At 39.0% G+C, this 16,614-nt stretch overlaps 1 protein-coding gene across 2 annotated transcripts in view; it reads left to right on the top strand.

The window, feature by feature from the left end:
- The window catches only part of STIM2 (stromal interaction molecule 2), a 63,583-nt gene that overhangs the window by 30,620 nt on the left and 16,349 nt on the right, over window positions 1-16,614 (top strand). For both annotated transcript variants that reach the window (XM_059469750.1, XM_059469751.1), the window contains exons 2-3: window positions 5,131-5,261; window positions 15,568-15,682. In XM_059469750.1, coding sequence (XP_059325733.1) covers window positions 5,131-5,261; window positions 15,568-15,682 — 246 coding nt within the window. The remainder of the gene's footprint in view (window positions 1-5,130; window positions 5,262-15,567; window positions 15,683-16,614) is intronic.

Genomic DNA, 16,614 nt, shown 5'->3' with positions numbered 1-16,614 from the left:
TGTCACAAATTACTTTTGTCAAGTTAACTCTTAGATGCTGCTCAGCCTACTTGCCATATGGAGGAGTTTAATTATTAAGAGTAGGAGTGATTTGCTTTGGGAGCTTTTAATTGAAAGATTAAAAGAAGCTCACTCTGAGGCTGTCTCAAGCATTTGAAGATTTTAGTGACAGGATATATTATGTAAGGATTTGACATAAAAACATGTTTGCCTTTACTGTGAATAAATTTATTTTGAACATCAGGTAAAATTCTTGAAAACACTTGCTTTTCAGTATTTTTATTAATCCCTGTTCTGTCTGACACTCCAATTTGTACTCAGGTCTTCAAAAATTGTTGTTCTTGTAAAGGTTTTTTGCCTTGAAAGGTGTCACTGAATTGATTAAGAAACTGCAGCACATTACTGTACATGTAAAACAGAAATGTCAGGGAATAGGAATCCCAGTTAGGTGAATATTCATTTGGCAGGGGGTTGAACATATTGTGGACACCTCCTTTGTGTCTGGAAAATGCAAAGAAATCCATGTCTGTCATGGCATACTGAAGCACAGTTATTTTAAGATGACAGTATGTACTTAGGAAGCTGATGCTTTATAGTGCTTGCCTTTTCTGTGAGGCTTCCCTTTATCCCCTATGGCTTTTTAGGAATGAGGAATCAGAAACCGGGAACAGCACGGTACACTTCTGAATTCATCAGCAAAAGACAGGCATGGGAACCCTGCAGGCTTCCATAGGACTGCCATATGTTATGATAAAAAACAAGCTTTTCTTTCTTGGTGAATGCTGAACATCCTCACAGAACAAAACCAATGTGTGGTAGTCAGGATCTTGAAATAACTCCCAACTGCTACATTGCTCTCAGTGAACTAATGGAAAAATTTAAAGGTATTTAAATTTTAGATTTGGAAGTGTCTACCTGATTCCAGGTATCTGTGAAAAATCATGCAACTTCTGTGTGTCCCTGTATTCTTAAGAAGGCTTTTTCAGACTTTGAAAAGTTCCAGACTGGAGCTGTGGACACCTGGTTGGAGTCATTCTGTCAGCTTGGCCCAGCCATAGCTGTTGTGCTCCAGTGTGTGTATGCAAAAGGAGGTGTGTGAGAGAGCTGCAGGCTTGTTCCCTCTGTTGGTCTGTCAGTCCCTTTTATTCTGAAGTCTGGAACATTTGCAGCTGTTTAGGGAGAGGCAAATGCAAGGTGCATGAAAGGCTATGAGGTGCATATACCTTTCTGCTTTCAAAACCCTTCTGATGGTGTAGTCCTAAATAAAGTTCAGGGGCTTTGTTGAGATGAGTGCTTGAGGATAAAGGGATATTTAATTTTCCTTACTGGCTTGTATTGACAATGTCACATTTTAAGTTTAACCTCTGTTGTCTTTAGGAAATGGAATAGAGAACTGTGAATCTAAAGTTGAGGAGAATTTCAAACTGAAATTCTTTTTGTAGTCTCACCTTATTTTAGTCTCACTGAAGAAGATTAAAGTGGGGGGGAAGGAGGGGTGGGGTGAAAGGGTGTGAAGTGTTATTTTCCCTTTACTTATAAAGTTTTCTTTATCTTGGGTTGGATAACTGTGCTTGGTTCATTATCAGACTGTCTCCTGTGGGAGCCTCCTGTGGACTGGTGAGGACTTCCCCTCTTGCCTTAGAGCTGGGAGGCACTTACTGCCTTAAGGCGGGAGGAAGGCTTGTTTAAAAATCCTCTGCCAAATTTTGTGAGCCACGAGTCTGACATTTAGTAGTTCAGGAACAAATTCCTTCCGTATTATGACCAGTATTTCTGAAACTTCCTTGCTTCTGAGCAACATGGAAAACTGAAGTATAAAATAACTTGTGCCTGGAGTGATATCTGCTGTGCCTTTATGCCTCTTGCCCACCTTGTCTCTTTTGTTTCCTTTGCTAATTCTTCTGTGCTTTTCATTAAAGGAAAACTCAAATTCCATGCTGTTGGTTCACTCCCTGAGTGAATTTATCATCTGTTCTTTCTTGTGGTGATGATTTTGGACTAAGCGTATTTATGACAACACACCAGACTAGGATGGAGAAATCGGTCTAGACGTTAACTCAGGCTTTTCCTTGAGGTCCAAGAGAAGGTCTGGAATCCCAGAACATCTTCAGTATTGTCAATTCAAAGTGAAAAATTATCAGCTAGGCTTATGATTTGTTGTGGGGCTTCAGGGCTATATTTATGGTGTTTGCTGTGTCTTGAGGCTTTGTCTCTTGGCTTTTGTCTTAAAAACTTCCCAGACATCCAGGTAACTAATCGTACTCCATCTAATATTAATTTGAATTGGTTTTGCCATGCAACTGAGGCAAACTACTGCATTGTAGAAATATTCTGTTGAACTGCAGATGATTAAATTTCCATCAGCTGTTTTTTGGATTTGGTAGGGCTCCATAGGTATGCTTGTGAAATGCTTTTCATATATTCTTTAGGTTGTGGCTTTGTAGTTTGGTTTGAGATTGTTCTCTGAGGAAAGGGATGACCAGTGTTGTCGGTCTGTCAGTCTAAAGGTTTAATTTTACCACATGAAAATAAGCTTGAAAATAAATCTGGATTCTCTTCAGAGTGGGTTAATTTTTATTAGAGTTGACATGTGGTCCTGCTCTTTTTCTCCGTCCCAAAAAGAGCAATTGGCACTCTATTGGCTCTTAAGAGAGAGATCAAGTGTTCTTGGAGCCAGCACATGGGACATTTGAAGCACAAGCAGCCTGTTTACTTCTCTCAAGAAAAGCCATAGCTCTTTAAAGTGCCTTCATGCTTAAATATCCTAAAAAGGCATATTTAAGATAAGTACTCTGATTAAGGGGACTGATCAGCCTCAGTTGTGAGAAAATGTATTCTGAGAAAACATTTTTGATTTGAAAAACTCTGCTGATTAAAATGAAAAAAAACCACATTTGAATGAGTGCTTGCAAACTGTGAACATGTATATCTGGAATTTTATTCCATGTTTGAATAGAATTAAGTACAAATTAAACAAGTTGGGTTTGTTTGAGGGATCTGTTTATGTTTTGACAACTATACTTTCTTCTAACTTAAGATACAGTATAGATCATAACTTGCAATACAGAGATTTTTCTTCTGATATGATTATATTTTAGTAAAATAATATTTTTTGTTCATGGCCATGGAACGTAATAATTAGAACTTTGAGGTGGTTCATTGTTATTGCAAGGGAAACCTTTCTACATGGAGCACCCTGTAGCTGGAGGAATAGGTCCTTCACTCCCTCAAATGATCGTAATTTTTTCATTGCAAGGCAAAAATCTAAATGCTGAGTATTGTGCAAATTAAACCTTTTGTAATAAATAAAAAATGGACAAATAAAATAGAATTTTTTAGTTTCAAAATAGATTTTAAAATTAACCCTTTCCCCTTCATATAATATCAGTTGCATTCCAAAGCTGAAAATTATATTGTTTGTGATTGGTCCAGTTTAATATTTAGTAATCAATAATAATAATAAGTATTTTATTAATTAAATATTTATTAATACTTAATAATTCAGTAGCTAATAAATATAGAAATCTGTCTTTGTATTAAGTGTTGCTTTTAGAAATACATGAAGTAGTTCTAAAATCAACACCTCTGTTCTTGGACAGTGTCAGTGAAGTGTTCAGGTTTTTTCTGCTGTGTTTTGTTTGTTTGTTTTTTTAATTGATGCCTGGGAACAGATAACAGGTTTCCTTTAACTCCTGTGTAGTAAAACTGAAGTATGAAGTAGGAATGCATTGACTCATGTCTAGCTGTGGAAGCCAGTCCTGTTAATTATGTGTCTGAGATTCCAGCTATGTCATGCTTGTTATCTTTGCACTTCCTGCTTTTGTAACCTTATACATTCCTTTATTTTGATTTTTAATTATTTTAAAATTTGTTTTAGAAAGGAAAGCAGAATCATGCTAATCCAGCTGGTATGAAATCATAAACGAAGTAATTTATTTTTTTCTGAAGACATTTGATTCCTCTCTTTTTCTACAAGTGCTTCCTTTACTTATATAAGTGAGCCTTTTAATAAATTCTGTAGCAACATGAAAGCTTAATTCTTTGATAGATTAGAAGGAGCAAAATTACTTATATACTCCCTCAATTTTTACTTGCATTGATATGATTTAAGTGTAGTGTAACAATTTATGGAACTAGTCAGTGCAGTTTTATAGTGGCTAGTACAGTGGGAATTTGTTACCTTATTTAAGTTCAATTTTGAAAAAAACTATTTCTGTATCTTTCTCCACCTTCTGTTCTTTGCAGGTGTTCAGTACATCAGAATTAATGTAATAGCTGCTATTAGTGAATGCCAAGGTCTGTGTAAAGCTGCTGTGGTGATGGTTGATCATGTGTTGTAGAATTTTGGAGCATTTGGCATGTACTTTGTAGAAGGGAAAGAACACAGATTTAGCAGTTTGATGTGGTGCAAGCTGAACCATCAGATGTGTGCAAATCATGAGCCTTCAGTAATGAATGCAAACGAAAGAGTTCTATTTTTGACTTGGAATCCTGCTCTACAGTGACTGCAGTTTGTGATCAGAGTGTACAGGACTAATACATCGTGTACGACTATCAGCTGAATTCCCTTTGTAGTGTGCTTTCTGCTCTTGCAGTCCTTGAGTATTTTGTGTTCAGTAGTACCACCTATTTAGAATTTGATCTGCAATGTGATTACTATTCCTTTATCTGTTTATGAAACTACGATTGTACCATATGACAATTCCTTCTCTTTTCCCCCACCGTTCTTTGTTTTGTTCAGACTTTCAGAAGAAGGGTGGGAAATGCAGTAGCTTTATTTGCCTCTGCACTGACATAAACTAAATGTGGATGATAAAGGAAAAAATGGAGATAGTAAGTTATTGGGATGGAAGAAATAAATGGAAGTCAAAAATATTCCAGTCTGTTTTTGGGACTCCTTCCTGAATAAAAAAACCAGTTGATTTGCACACACAAGCCTTTCACTTTTTTTTGTACGATTACTATTTTATGGTTAAATTTGATATCTGTGACCTGGTGATTATGTGCAACGAAGTACACATACGCAATGCAGAATTTTAAACCCTTTCTTTTGCTTGGGAGCTTTGTATTCTGAAGTGAAAGTAAATAACATTTCTGTTGTGTTGTTTGTTTTTGTTCTCCTCACTTTAGATCCCTGCAGTTCCCTGAGCCCGCCGTGCTTTACTGAGGAGGACCGGTTCAGCCTGGAGGCGCTCCGCATGATCCATAAGCAGATGGATGATGACAAAGATGGTGGAATCGAGGTAGATGAAAGTGATGAGGTAGGAGTAAAAATATTTTACTTGTGCATACGTGAAGTCTTTTTTTATCCTTTTGTTTTGTATAGCTGCTCTTTATCTTTCAGCACTTGAGTAGTTGTTGCTGTTCTTCTTTAATTCAGCCCTTTCCTCAGACACATATGGAAGGAAAGTAATTTCTGTATTTGTCTGAAGAGGGATATTACTGTCCATTGTTCTAGCCTAAAGGAAAGTTTTGCATGACTATATATAAAAGGTGCTACTTTTGTGATTGGTGTGAGAGGTGTGTAAAGGTGACTTAGCTTGCAGTAAGACAGTGGTGTGATCCATTGCTTGGTGTTGCAGTTTCTTCACTCACTTTTCTTGGTTGAGGCATCACTGGCTTATCTTATTTACCTTAGATCTGTTGCAGGCACTTCATGTTATAAAACAATACCTATTACAAAGAGCAGTCCAGAAGAAAGATTTCTGGTTTGGTTTACATTTTACAAACAAGTATTAAGGACATTGTCCTTACTAATGGTAAATTAAGTCCTCCAACCTAAGGAAGTTTTTGTGACTGTGTTTGAATGAGTTTGGTAGGTGCTCCTGGTGGTCCTGGCAAAGGACTTGCCCTTGCATTTACTCAACTTTACCATTGGGATTCTCAGAATTGCTTGAGTAGGAATGCAAATGTCTGTGTAGTTTGTTGTGCTTGCTTATTTTGCTTTCTGGCCGTTATTAGGCACACGCTTGACAACCAAGGGGAGTGAAGATGTCCCCTAAAAATGAGGGTATTGTCATGTGGTTCTGACACCCATTCTTACTGTAGATGAATGGGAGAAGAATCTAGCCCCGTTTTGTCATCCTTTTTTATAACATCTAGGGGAAGATTATTATTAACTCCATGAATGAGTTATGAATTATCATTGTCAAATTTAATGTGATGCTGCTTACTTTTCTGAGTGCCTATGTGCAAACAGCATCAACAGGCCCCATCCAGCCTGACTCTGAACTCTTCCAGGGATGGGGTCATCACAGCATCTCTGCACAGCCTGTTCCAGTGCCTCTTTACCCTCTAAGTAAAGAATTTGTTCCTAACATGTCATCTAAATCTCTTCTGTTTTAGTTTAAAACCACTCACCCTTGTTCTGTTGCTATCTGCCTGGGTAAATAGCTGTTCTCCCTCTATTTTATACTCCTCCTATATGTACTGAAGGTTGCAATAAGATCTTCCCGGAACCTTCTCCAGGCTGAACAGCCCAGCTCTCTCAGCCTGTCTCAAGATAGGTGCTCCAGTGCTCTGATCATCTTTGCTGACCAGACTTGTTTCAGCAGGTCAGTGTCTTTCTCGTGCTGGAGGCAGCACTCCAGGTGGGATCTCAGAAGAACAGAGGGGCAGAATCATTTCCCTCGACCTGCTGGCCACTCCTCTTTCAATGTAGCCGAGGATGCAGCTTTTTGGCCTGTGAGTGCACACTGTTGGCTCATGTTCAGCTTTTCATCCACCGGCATCCCCAAGTCCTTGGTAGGGTTGCTCTCAGTGACTTCTCCCAGTCTGTGTTCATGTCTTGCATTGCTCCAATGCCGGTGCAACGCCTTGTCCTTGGACTTCATGAGATTCTTATGGGCCCACTCCTTAGGTTTGTCCAGATCCCTCTGGATGGTATCTCTTTCTTCTTCTAGTTCAGCTGTGCTGTTCAGTTTCATGTCATCTGCAGACTTGCTGAGGTGCTCTGTCTGTGTTGTTGATGAAGGCATCAGCCCTGAAGGGCACTACTGATCACTGGCCTCCACCTGGACAGAGAAGGATTGACAGCTGTGTCCCTTCAGGCAGTTCCTTATCCATCAAATGATCCATCCTTCTAATCTGTCTCTCTCCAGTCTGGAGATGATGAGGATGTTTTGTGCCACTGTGTCAAAGGCCTTTCAATGATCTAGGTACATGACATTTGTCTGCCCCCATCAACCAGTGCAGTCACCCCACCATAGAAGGCCACCAGATCAGTCAGACACTGCCCTTAGTGAAGCCAAGCTGGATTGTCTCAGATCACTTCATTGTTTGTGCTGTAACATTGCTTCCATGAGGATCTGCTCCATCGTCTTCCAAAACACAGAGGTTTGAGGCTCAATGGTCTTTATTTTCTCAGGTCTGTGTTTCTCCTCTTTTTCAGCAGGAGTGACGTTTCCTTTTTCCTGATCACCAGGGACTTCACCTGACTACCATGAGTTTTCAAAAATAAGGCATATAGTCTGCCTTTGTTATTGCAGAATATTTGGTGCAGGCACAGTTCAGTCTGCAAGCTGAAACATTAGTGATGGAGTGTGAGCCTCCTGAGGAGCTTCCCAGTACTTTGATTGTTTCTCTTGTACTGCATTTTCTTATACACTGAAGCTGAGGAAGTTTCTGAAAGAAAATACTGGAACATTTATACATTGGAAACATTTTATTAGTATTCAGAAGATTTGCCCTGGTTTCCAGTGGACCATCTTTCTATCTGACCTTAATTTCTTCCTCTTCCAGAGAAAACAAGAGAAACTATGCTAAAGACCTGCTTAAATGGCTGAAATTATAATGGTTGATGAGGCATGCTGTTCAGCTGGGGTAATTAGAGATGGGTGAAACTATATGTTCAAACTACACATTGTGCATAAAATAAGATGACTTAATTGTAGCCCTTGTTTCTTCTAGTTCATTTTTAATTATTGAAGAAATATTTAATAACCCGCTCTGTGCAAAGTAGCACTTTTCTACATACAATTTCCATGCAAATCAGTGATGAATATGTATTTGCATAGAGTGCTTTCTTCTAAGACATTAAATGCAAACCTGAAATTAATGAAAAATGCAGTTTAATTGCAAGTTCAGCTCGTAAGTTGTTTTTCTTGTAGTGCTTTTACTAAATCTTTACCATTATCTTAAAAGATCTACATTTACACAACATAGTTACATAGTTACCTAATTACAGTAGGTCTGAATATGTACTAAATATGTCCTATTTATATTTCAGAACAAGATTTTTTTTTGTTTTGTCACAGTGGGTAATGCTGCTTATTCTGATTAAGAATGAGGACTGATAATTAAAAAACCCACTTTATTAGAAGTAAAGCTTACAAGGAATAGAGGGATTTTACTTAACAGCAGGGAATGGATTTTCTGTTTTATGCTGCATGGTTTTTACTTGCAAGACTCCTGAAGAGCAGCATATTGAGTATGTGGATTAGGTGTTGGCAGGAAGAATGTGACAAAGTAGAATAACTTTCTGCTGTTTTAGCAGCACTGCAACAGTGTTGCAAGGATATATTTACAACAAGGAAGGAAGTTCTTGTAAATAAGTTATTTTGAGACAGGAAGGTAAAAAGAGCTAAAGATGTTGAACTATTTATTTTAACTGTTTTAATTTGATAATTCCAACAGTTAACTCCCTACAGTGATTCCAGACATTTCATCTGCATGCAGTGTATTTTTCCTAATGTTTTCATGCCCTGTTTTAGGTTGTAGCTTGTTTTTCCTCTAAATGAAGGACCAAATGAAACCATTCTGTAAAGAAGGAATTTTTCTAGGATATTAAGAAATTTGAACGAAGATATTTCCTATTTTCTCAAAACCTATCTGATACTAGAAGACCTTTGGACGTACTTTGTACGGACTGGAAAGAAAGTTGTATTTGACTTTGATAAAGTTGATGTGAGGAAACCTGATCTAAATTTTTAGCATGGGATTTAATAGCAAAACATGAGGGATTTTGTTGAAGTCTTATTAGGAAGTTAGAGGGGCTCTAGTCTGAGCATGGAGTAGTTACTTATCACCACAGTTCCTTTTTTCCTTATTATTTGGTGTGGTACAGCAGAGAAAAAGAAAAAGGAAGAAAAAAAAGCCCTCTATGAGGGCAAACTAATATGGATTTTTCTATCAGACTTTGCTGGTATTATTACTTTATATGTCAAGGATTGTGATTGTTGAAGCTGGTTTCAGGAGGTAGGCTGTAAAGGGGTAAGTGAAAGGGAGAACGTGGTGTTACTAACTGAGGTTTTAGTCATGTGTTGTGGGAGGCTATCTGCCTCAGGAAGCATCTGTTGCACCATGGGAACTTGTTTTGTTTTAATGATGAGACACAAGCAATAAAACACACTTATCATATGTTCACTATTTACATAGGTTTTTCCTGTTTCCTTCACTTCCCATAGCAGGTCCTACATAAAGTAATTTCCTCAAGGAATCTCTCTGTAGTGTTAGAATAGGTTGATGTTTTTGAAGTGTTAGTATCTTGCTGTGTGTCTGATGTCTCACCAAGCTAAAGGCACAAATGTGCAGTTGTGCGTGGGATCTCTGGAGAGATCACTTCATATTTTGCTTAAGTTTTTTTAAGTAGATAACTGGAATTGTCACTTTATAAAAAAAGTGCAAACTGAACAAACCCCATAGAAAATCATCAACACCCTAACCCATGCCCTTCTCCCCAAAAATAATTTAAAAAAAGACAGAAAGTACAGTAAGGAGAAGAGACTGCAGCATTGAAAGCATCAGAGAATAGCTTTTAGCAGGATGGTCAAAGCAGTTGGGACCTCAGAGATGATATGCCAAAGTGACTGGCTTAAAAATGTTGTCTGGAGGCAAGAATCAAATAGAATCCAACTTTTGTGGGCTAAACCAGGGAAGATGATTCTCTTCTATACAGTGATTAAAGCAGGAGAAGTAGCTACCATGGCCTGGAATGATAATACTGTTATAGCACTTGGGCTGCAGTAAGTTTGACAGGCATAGGCTTCATTTTGTTCTCTGGAAATATACTCTTAGCAAGATGTTAAATGTCCTTTCAAATTCCCTTAGTATTTTGATTTTGTCATTGTCATTTATGTAATAAAAGTCCTTAAACTGGAGTTAATATTTCTGTAAACAACTTAATATTTTGGTGTCAGCTTTTTAGACAAAATTTTGCCTGTGGAAAAATATGTGCTGCAGTGGTTTAGAAATGGAGGATATTATAACTGTTTTTTTCATGATGGCTCCTGAGTGCATTTACATCTCACTGTGCAAGACATTCTGTTACAAACATTGGTCTTTGGAACAAGGATTTTGAGCTTCCTAACCAGTGCAGCAAATCCTTGCCCCCAAAGCTACTGGGTTACTTTGAATTCCTTAATTTGAGGAATAATAGAGGTCTTGAATAAATAGAGGTCTTTTTTGAATTGGTTTTTTTTTTTTTTTTTCATTCAACTGCTAATGTATTTGTCTCCAGGCAGAGTGTGTTTTAGTCTCCTGAAGTTTTGTAAGCAGCTCTGAACGTGTCTCGACAATTTATCTTTGCAGAGCAGGATAGGGAGCCAGGTCTTGTGTGAAAACACGGATGGTGTTAGTTGACAGCTGTGCCAGTGCAGAGAAGCCCTTTGCAGAGGCAGCACGTGTTCTCCTGGGTACGGTTGCATGGAAACCTTTCCAACGTGGCTTGGAGCAGACCTGCCTCACGCCTCGCCTCCTTGGAAGTGCTGAAGCTAACACGAAGCTGTCTGCACCTCTTTATTTAGTCCTGCTACAATGAAGTGATCCCTTGCAAGTTCTGTCTTGGCTTTGCAGAGTTTACTTTGCAGTAGATAGCTGCAGTTTTGTTTTCAGCTGGAGTAACTTTTTTTGATAGAATGTGTAGGTTATTTAAGATATACTTGATAATACTTTCCTGGCTGTGTCCTACGTTGTTCTTGTCATGTTTTATTGTTAATATTATTAAATATGTTTTATTTTACTTTATGGCATCTTTAGAAGCCATTTCTGTAGGGGAGGCAGTCATAGCTGAATCATGGTATGTTGCCATTTAAAAGCACATCTGCCATCATAATTTAGTCAGTATGTATGACACTGCAATAGCTGCAACAAATCTTGTAGCAAATAGATGTGAGGAAATGCACTAAAAGGCTGAAGTTGGAACTTTTGCTGATTTTTCCTTTGAAGGTGTAAATATGAAGGAAATAACACTGTTTGAGGAATAGATGCTCAAGGGTGTGAGTAATACCTGGCCAGGAGATGTTACTAATTGTTCTTAAACTTGTCAGTTAGAGTCTATTTTAAGCTGATGAAACTGAAAATCATAAACTTGAGCCTTCACCCAGAACAAAATATAAACATCATGAGAGTGGTTCCTGCTGCTGTTAGTGAGTGTGGTTAGTTTTACTTTTCCAGTGGCATTCTTGAAAGTATGCAATTGCTTGTTTGTCCTGAGTCTTGCAGCATCGATATTTTAACTTACTTTTCTTTCTTTTTTTTATTTTCTTTTTTTTTTTCCTCTTTCTTTTTAACAGCATATATGTGTGTGCTGTTATAGTACTTCTGGGATCAAAAGTAGTTTCAAGTCCAGGTGTGGTGTTTTTTTAATTCTGTACTTGTTTTTGGAGTAACTGCTTCAACCAATGATTATTTTTGTTTCATACAGAGTTTTTAGGCAACTTATCTTCTGCTTTCTTGGTTTCAACTTTGTAGTCTTAAAAGGACTTCTCCTTCCTGAGTAATTATGTTGGCTAAGATAATACTTAGATGTGTTTTTCTTAGAGCTTATTCTTTTAACCTCCCTGTTTAGAGTTATTTTTCTAACCTTTTCTTTGTATACTTAATGACCACAGCAACAAAAGAGAGATTAGCTGCCATGACAAAGAATAGAAAAATCCTCTTTTTAACTAGAGTTGTTCTGTTTTTGTCTTTCTTCAGTTTAGGTCCCAGTTCTTTTTCTTAAAGAAACACTTCCATATTAGGCCACTTTGGAAACAAAGATACAAAAGAAAGATGTTTGATGTTGTTATGTACCTCTTCCTCAGTGAATGCACTTACTCTTTGAAACACGGTGACCTCTTTCCAGATACGTGCACTGTCACTTTAGCGTTGTGACCTTGTGGTGTCAGAAGATCTCTTTGAGGAGAAGTCATCGTGGTTATTTTCTCGGGATCTGGGAGCAGTATGGGTAGGAGAGAAGAGGAGCTTTTCACTTGGAAGAAGTTCTCACTCAGAACTCAGTAGTACATCTCAGAGATATACTGTCTCTGCCTCTGAGCAGTAACTGTGCTGGTTACTACCTGCAAACTGCTTTCCACTTTGTGTTGACGCTCCCTTTTAAAAAGAGGGCGGTAGTTAAATCCTCCCGCGGCTGTCCCGGTGCGCGGGGCCCGTCCCGGTGCGCGGGGCCCGTCCCGGTGCGCGGGGCCCGTCCCGCTGGGCCCGTCCCGGTGCGCGGGGCCCGTCCCGCTGGGCCCGTCCCGCTGGGCCCGTCCCGCTGGGCCCGTCCCGCTGGGCCCGTCCCGCTCCTGGCGATCCCGCGCAGCGGAGCCGCTCCCGAGCGCCTGCGGGCGGCGCCCTCTGCGGGCGGCGCGGCGGAACTGCAGGCGGAGGGAGCCGCGCTCGTCCCTGGGCCTGGCCCGGTGCGATGGGCAGAGCTGCCGCACCTTGGAGCTTTATTTTTCAGTTGACATCTTCCTTCCCTTGACTTCTAACAATTGAGCAGTACTGTTGACAGCTATTCAGATTTTTCTTGACAGCACCTGTAACCGAACAAAAGTTGTCACCCTTCGATATTTTACAAATTTTACTGACAACTATCAGTAAAGGTAGCGAGTTTGTACAAACAAAAGTGATCTGAGTTTTAGCTGAGAAGACTCAAAATTGGGCCAAGCGTGGATATACAATATATTCTGTCCCTCTTCAGCAACTTGATCGCCTTACAACACTTGTTTTGGAAAAAAAGTGTCCCTGCTTGACATTTGGAGTCCCCAAGGGCTGTGCATCATCAGTCACTGGAAAGCTGAAGAGTGAGCGCTAGCATTTACCTTAACCCTCACGTGAAAAGAGATAATCTTTACAGAAAGGGACATATAAGACATGTTTTTGCTGTATTTTTAGTATGTTATTTGCAAGTTCCTGAAGGATGTTCTGGGGATGTCAGTTAACAGCAGATACTTGCAGTCTGGAGGGAAAAGGTAAGGTGGGAAAGCATCAGTTCTTTCCTGCTGTTCCATCTGTAAGACTGTACTATAATCTGGAAAGCTTTAGGGACATTAGTGGATAAGAAAATTATTTTGTTTGTTTTCTTTTTTTTAGCTCCTGCTCTTCAGTTTAGCCTTTAATAAACATGGAGTGGGAATGAACAAGACAATCCATCTTTCATTGCACGTTGCATGACAGTTGTAGAATTTGGCAGCTTCATGGTAGAATTGCCAATATGGGAAGTATTCAGAGTTCCCACTTGGATGATGGAATGTGCAACAGATATTTTCACAATTCCATACAGTTACAGCATACAGTCCTGTGCTTATTAAACCTTTTTACTGTTGCTGATCCATGGTTTTTCAGAAGATCTGTAATTGCCTTTGCCCCAGCAGGCTGCTATTTTCAGTTCTCACATATTTCATAAGTTTCTCATATATTTCTCATGTATATGCATGTGTGTGCTTATATATATTTATATATCTCGATTTATGCCATTCTTAGACACATGGGGAAAAGGAGTTAAAAATGCTTATGCAGCTTGTATGGGCTAAATGGAACTATTCTAGGAGTCAAAAGGCTTTACAAAATTAATGTCTGACAATCAGAAAAAGTTTTGAAGTAATAGATAAAAGTAAGAGGATTTACATCCAATCAGTGTTTTGATACTATGGCTCTGTGGTTTGCTTAAGGAGGGCAAACTAGTATGTTGTCCCAAATCCATCAGTTAGGGGAGAAACTTGAATCCATTCATAGTTTGAGATTCCCTCACATTCTAGTAAAAATATTTTAGTTAGGGAGAATTTGCATATTTAGTTAGGGGGAATTGCATATTTCTTTTCTTGCGTATTTCTGCTATTGTATACTCTTCCTTTTTATTAAGAGTTAATATTGTTATTTAGTGTTGGCTACTTTTCAGTGTCTCCTGCAGTTTCTGAATGGTGTACTCTGTAGGTTTGTTGGAAATGGAGCCTTTGTGGGATGCTCTGCCCTAGAGTTATTACCCAGACTGAATTTTAAGAATTGAGTTCTTTTGCAGTGCATCACTAGCATGGCTTTCTTCCTCACCCTTCTGGAAGTGGTGATGACATATGATCAGCTGTATAAAAGGCTGTTTTTTGACTTGGCTGTCATGACTCTCTGTAGCTGGTTTTGTTGGAGCAGCATCATTAAAGTTTATGAGCAGAGGAAAGCAAGCTGTCTACTGTGGAAGGTTACTTGGTTTTCTGGTACTGTTAGAACCAGATACTTGTTTTCTGATACTACTCCTAAGGTCTTCACCCACAGAGACTGTTCATGCAATGCTTTCAGGGACTGATACTTATGAAAGGTTTCCACTATTAACTAGTTGGAGGTCATTTACCAACTAGTGTTCCAACTTTTCTAGGCATTTGTGAGATCAAAATATTGAATGTATTTTGCAGTTCCATGGCTTTATTTGGGTATGTATTTGGAGAACTGTTTGTAGTGACTTGTGGAATACTGATACGACACTGCCATCATAAAATTGTATCACAGAACCATGGAATGGTTTGGGTTGGAAGAGACCTTAAAGATCATTTGATTCCAACTTCCCTGTTGTAGGCAGGGACATCTTGCACTAGCTCAGATTGCTCAGAGCCCAATCCAGCCTGGCCTTGAATGCTGCCAGGGATGGGGCATTTACAGCTTCTCTGCACAACATGTGCCAGTGCCTCACCACCCACTCTGTATGTCATGATTGCATGATATTCCTTTTTATAATGTTTGCTAAAAGGCTTCCTATTAATTACTGAAAATGAAGCAGCTTTATGTAATGCTTCTGTGCTTGAAGTGTAACCACTGAGGAATGATTAGCAAGCAGAAAATTGGCCCTTAGATGACTTCTGTTTTTTAATTCGATGAATAGAAGTCAAATTTTTGTTGTCTAATCAAAAGACTTTAATACTACTTGGTAAACAGCTTACTGTCATCCCTCAGGCAGTTGCATTTAACTGGTATGGCAGGATTCAGGCATTACTCATCCAAAAATGACTGGCACACTTTCAAATCTTACATGGCCTTGTTTTCAAGGAGGGGAAGTTGGTTAAATGTCATCAGAATAAAGAAGTGTACAGTGTGACTGTGTGGTGTGTTCCTGTAATCACCGTAAATCTGAGGCATACTAATGATTTTCAACTCAGTGCAGTGGCAACTGCATTGTCAGTTTTTCTAGGATTTAACAATTGTGAAAAACAAATCTTGTAAGAGGGTTTATCTTACCTTCTGAGTCTTTGATGCAGAAAACTCAGATCAATTCTCTGCTGCTTGCATGGGGAAGAACTGGGAAAGACTACCTGATTTCTGTGCAGTTTCTCTTCAGAAATCATCGTTTAGGCATTTAAGATTATGTTTTTCTCTTTTCTTCAGTTTCTAAGGGAAGATATGCAATACAAGGATGCCTCAAATAAACATAGTCACCTGCACAGAGAAGACAAGCATATCACCATTGAGGATCTGTGGAAACGCTGGAAAACATCTGAAGGTAGGTAAAGAAGCGTAGCTGAGCATGGCATAGGTATAATTCAACAATTTTTCCACCAAGTATAGAGTAGTGAATGAATGACCTCTTGAAGCATCTTCATCAGTCTGTTTTGACTCTGTTATTTATAGGCACACATAAATTTGATTAAGAACTCAGCTACAGGTAATTTCCTCTTCATATGCTTTGTGTATTGTAAACTAAGTAAACTAAGATAGTTTACGTGATGTTGTAATTTATCAAGGTGATGGTGCAAGTGCTAAATTCCAGATTAGCATGTTTTTGGTTTAATAAACCTGAAGAGTTTCTCCCAAGCTATTTAATTTTTTTTAATATAGTATTAAGTGGAAAATTCAATGCACTTTGATTTCGATTTTATTTGAGCTGCAAAGATCTAGAATTCTTAGTCCAAAGAATTTTTGAAAAATCTTCTTTAACATGGGATACAGTAAAATGCATTGACAACCCAACACCATCAGCCCTCCCTCACTTTGATTTAAATGAAATAAGTTGAGCCAACTATTCCAAGTATCAAAGGACAGTATTTGATCAGCACAGTGTTCATTGCCAAATATGTCCCAGGATATAGTGATTAAAAAAGAGATCTGAAATGTTAGAATTGTTAGGAGAAAAATACCTGACTTCCTCAGCCCCTTCCCCACCCCAGCCCTCATTCCAAAGGTGGTGTGCTGTCCTGGCTGTGGCCAGGCCAGGATTAATTTTCAGCAGCAGTCAGGAGGGGGCATGGCTGCAGCCAGGGTGTTATCCTACACCTGCACCCCACGTCACTGCTGGGAGCTGGAACTGGAGTGTGTCTCTGTGCCGGGGAGAGGAGATTCATTCCGGTGGATAAATATGGGCAACGGACCCATCTGGTATTTGTTTATTGTCAGGGGCTTTCCATGTGAGTAGTTTAGTTTTCTTATACCTTTTGT

The sequence above is a fragment of the Ammospiza nelsoni genome, chromosome 4, assembly GCF_027579445.1.
Source record: "Ammospiza nelsoni isolate bAmmNel1 chromosome 4, bAmmNel1.pri, whole genome shotgun sequence".
Lineage (NCBI taxonomy): Eukaryota > Metazoa > Chordata > Aves > Passeriformes > Passerellidae > Ammospiza > Ammospiza nelsoni.
This window is presented reverse-complemented; position numbering and strand designations above follow the sequence as displayed.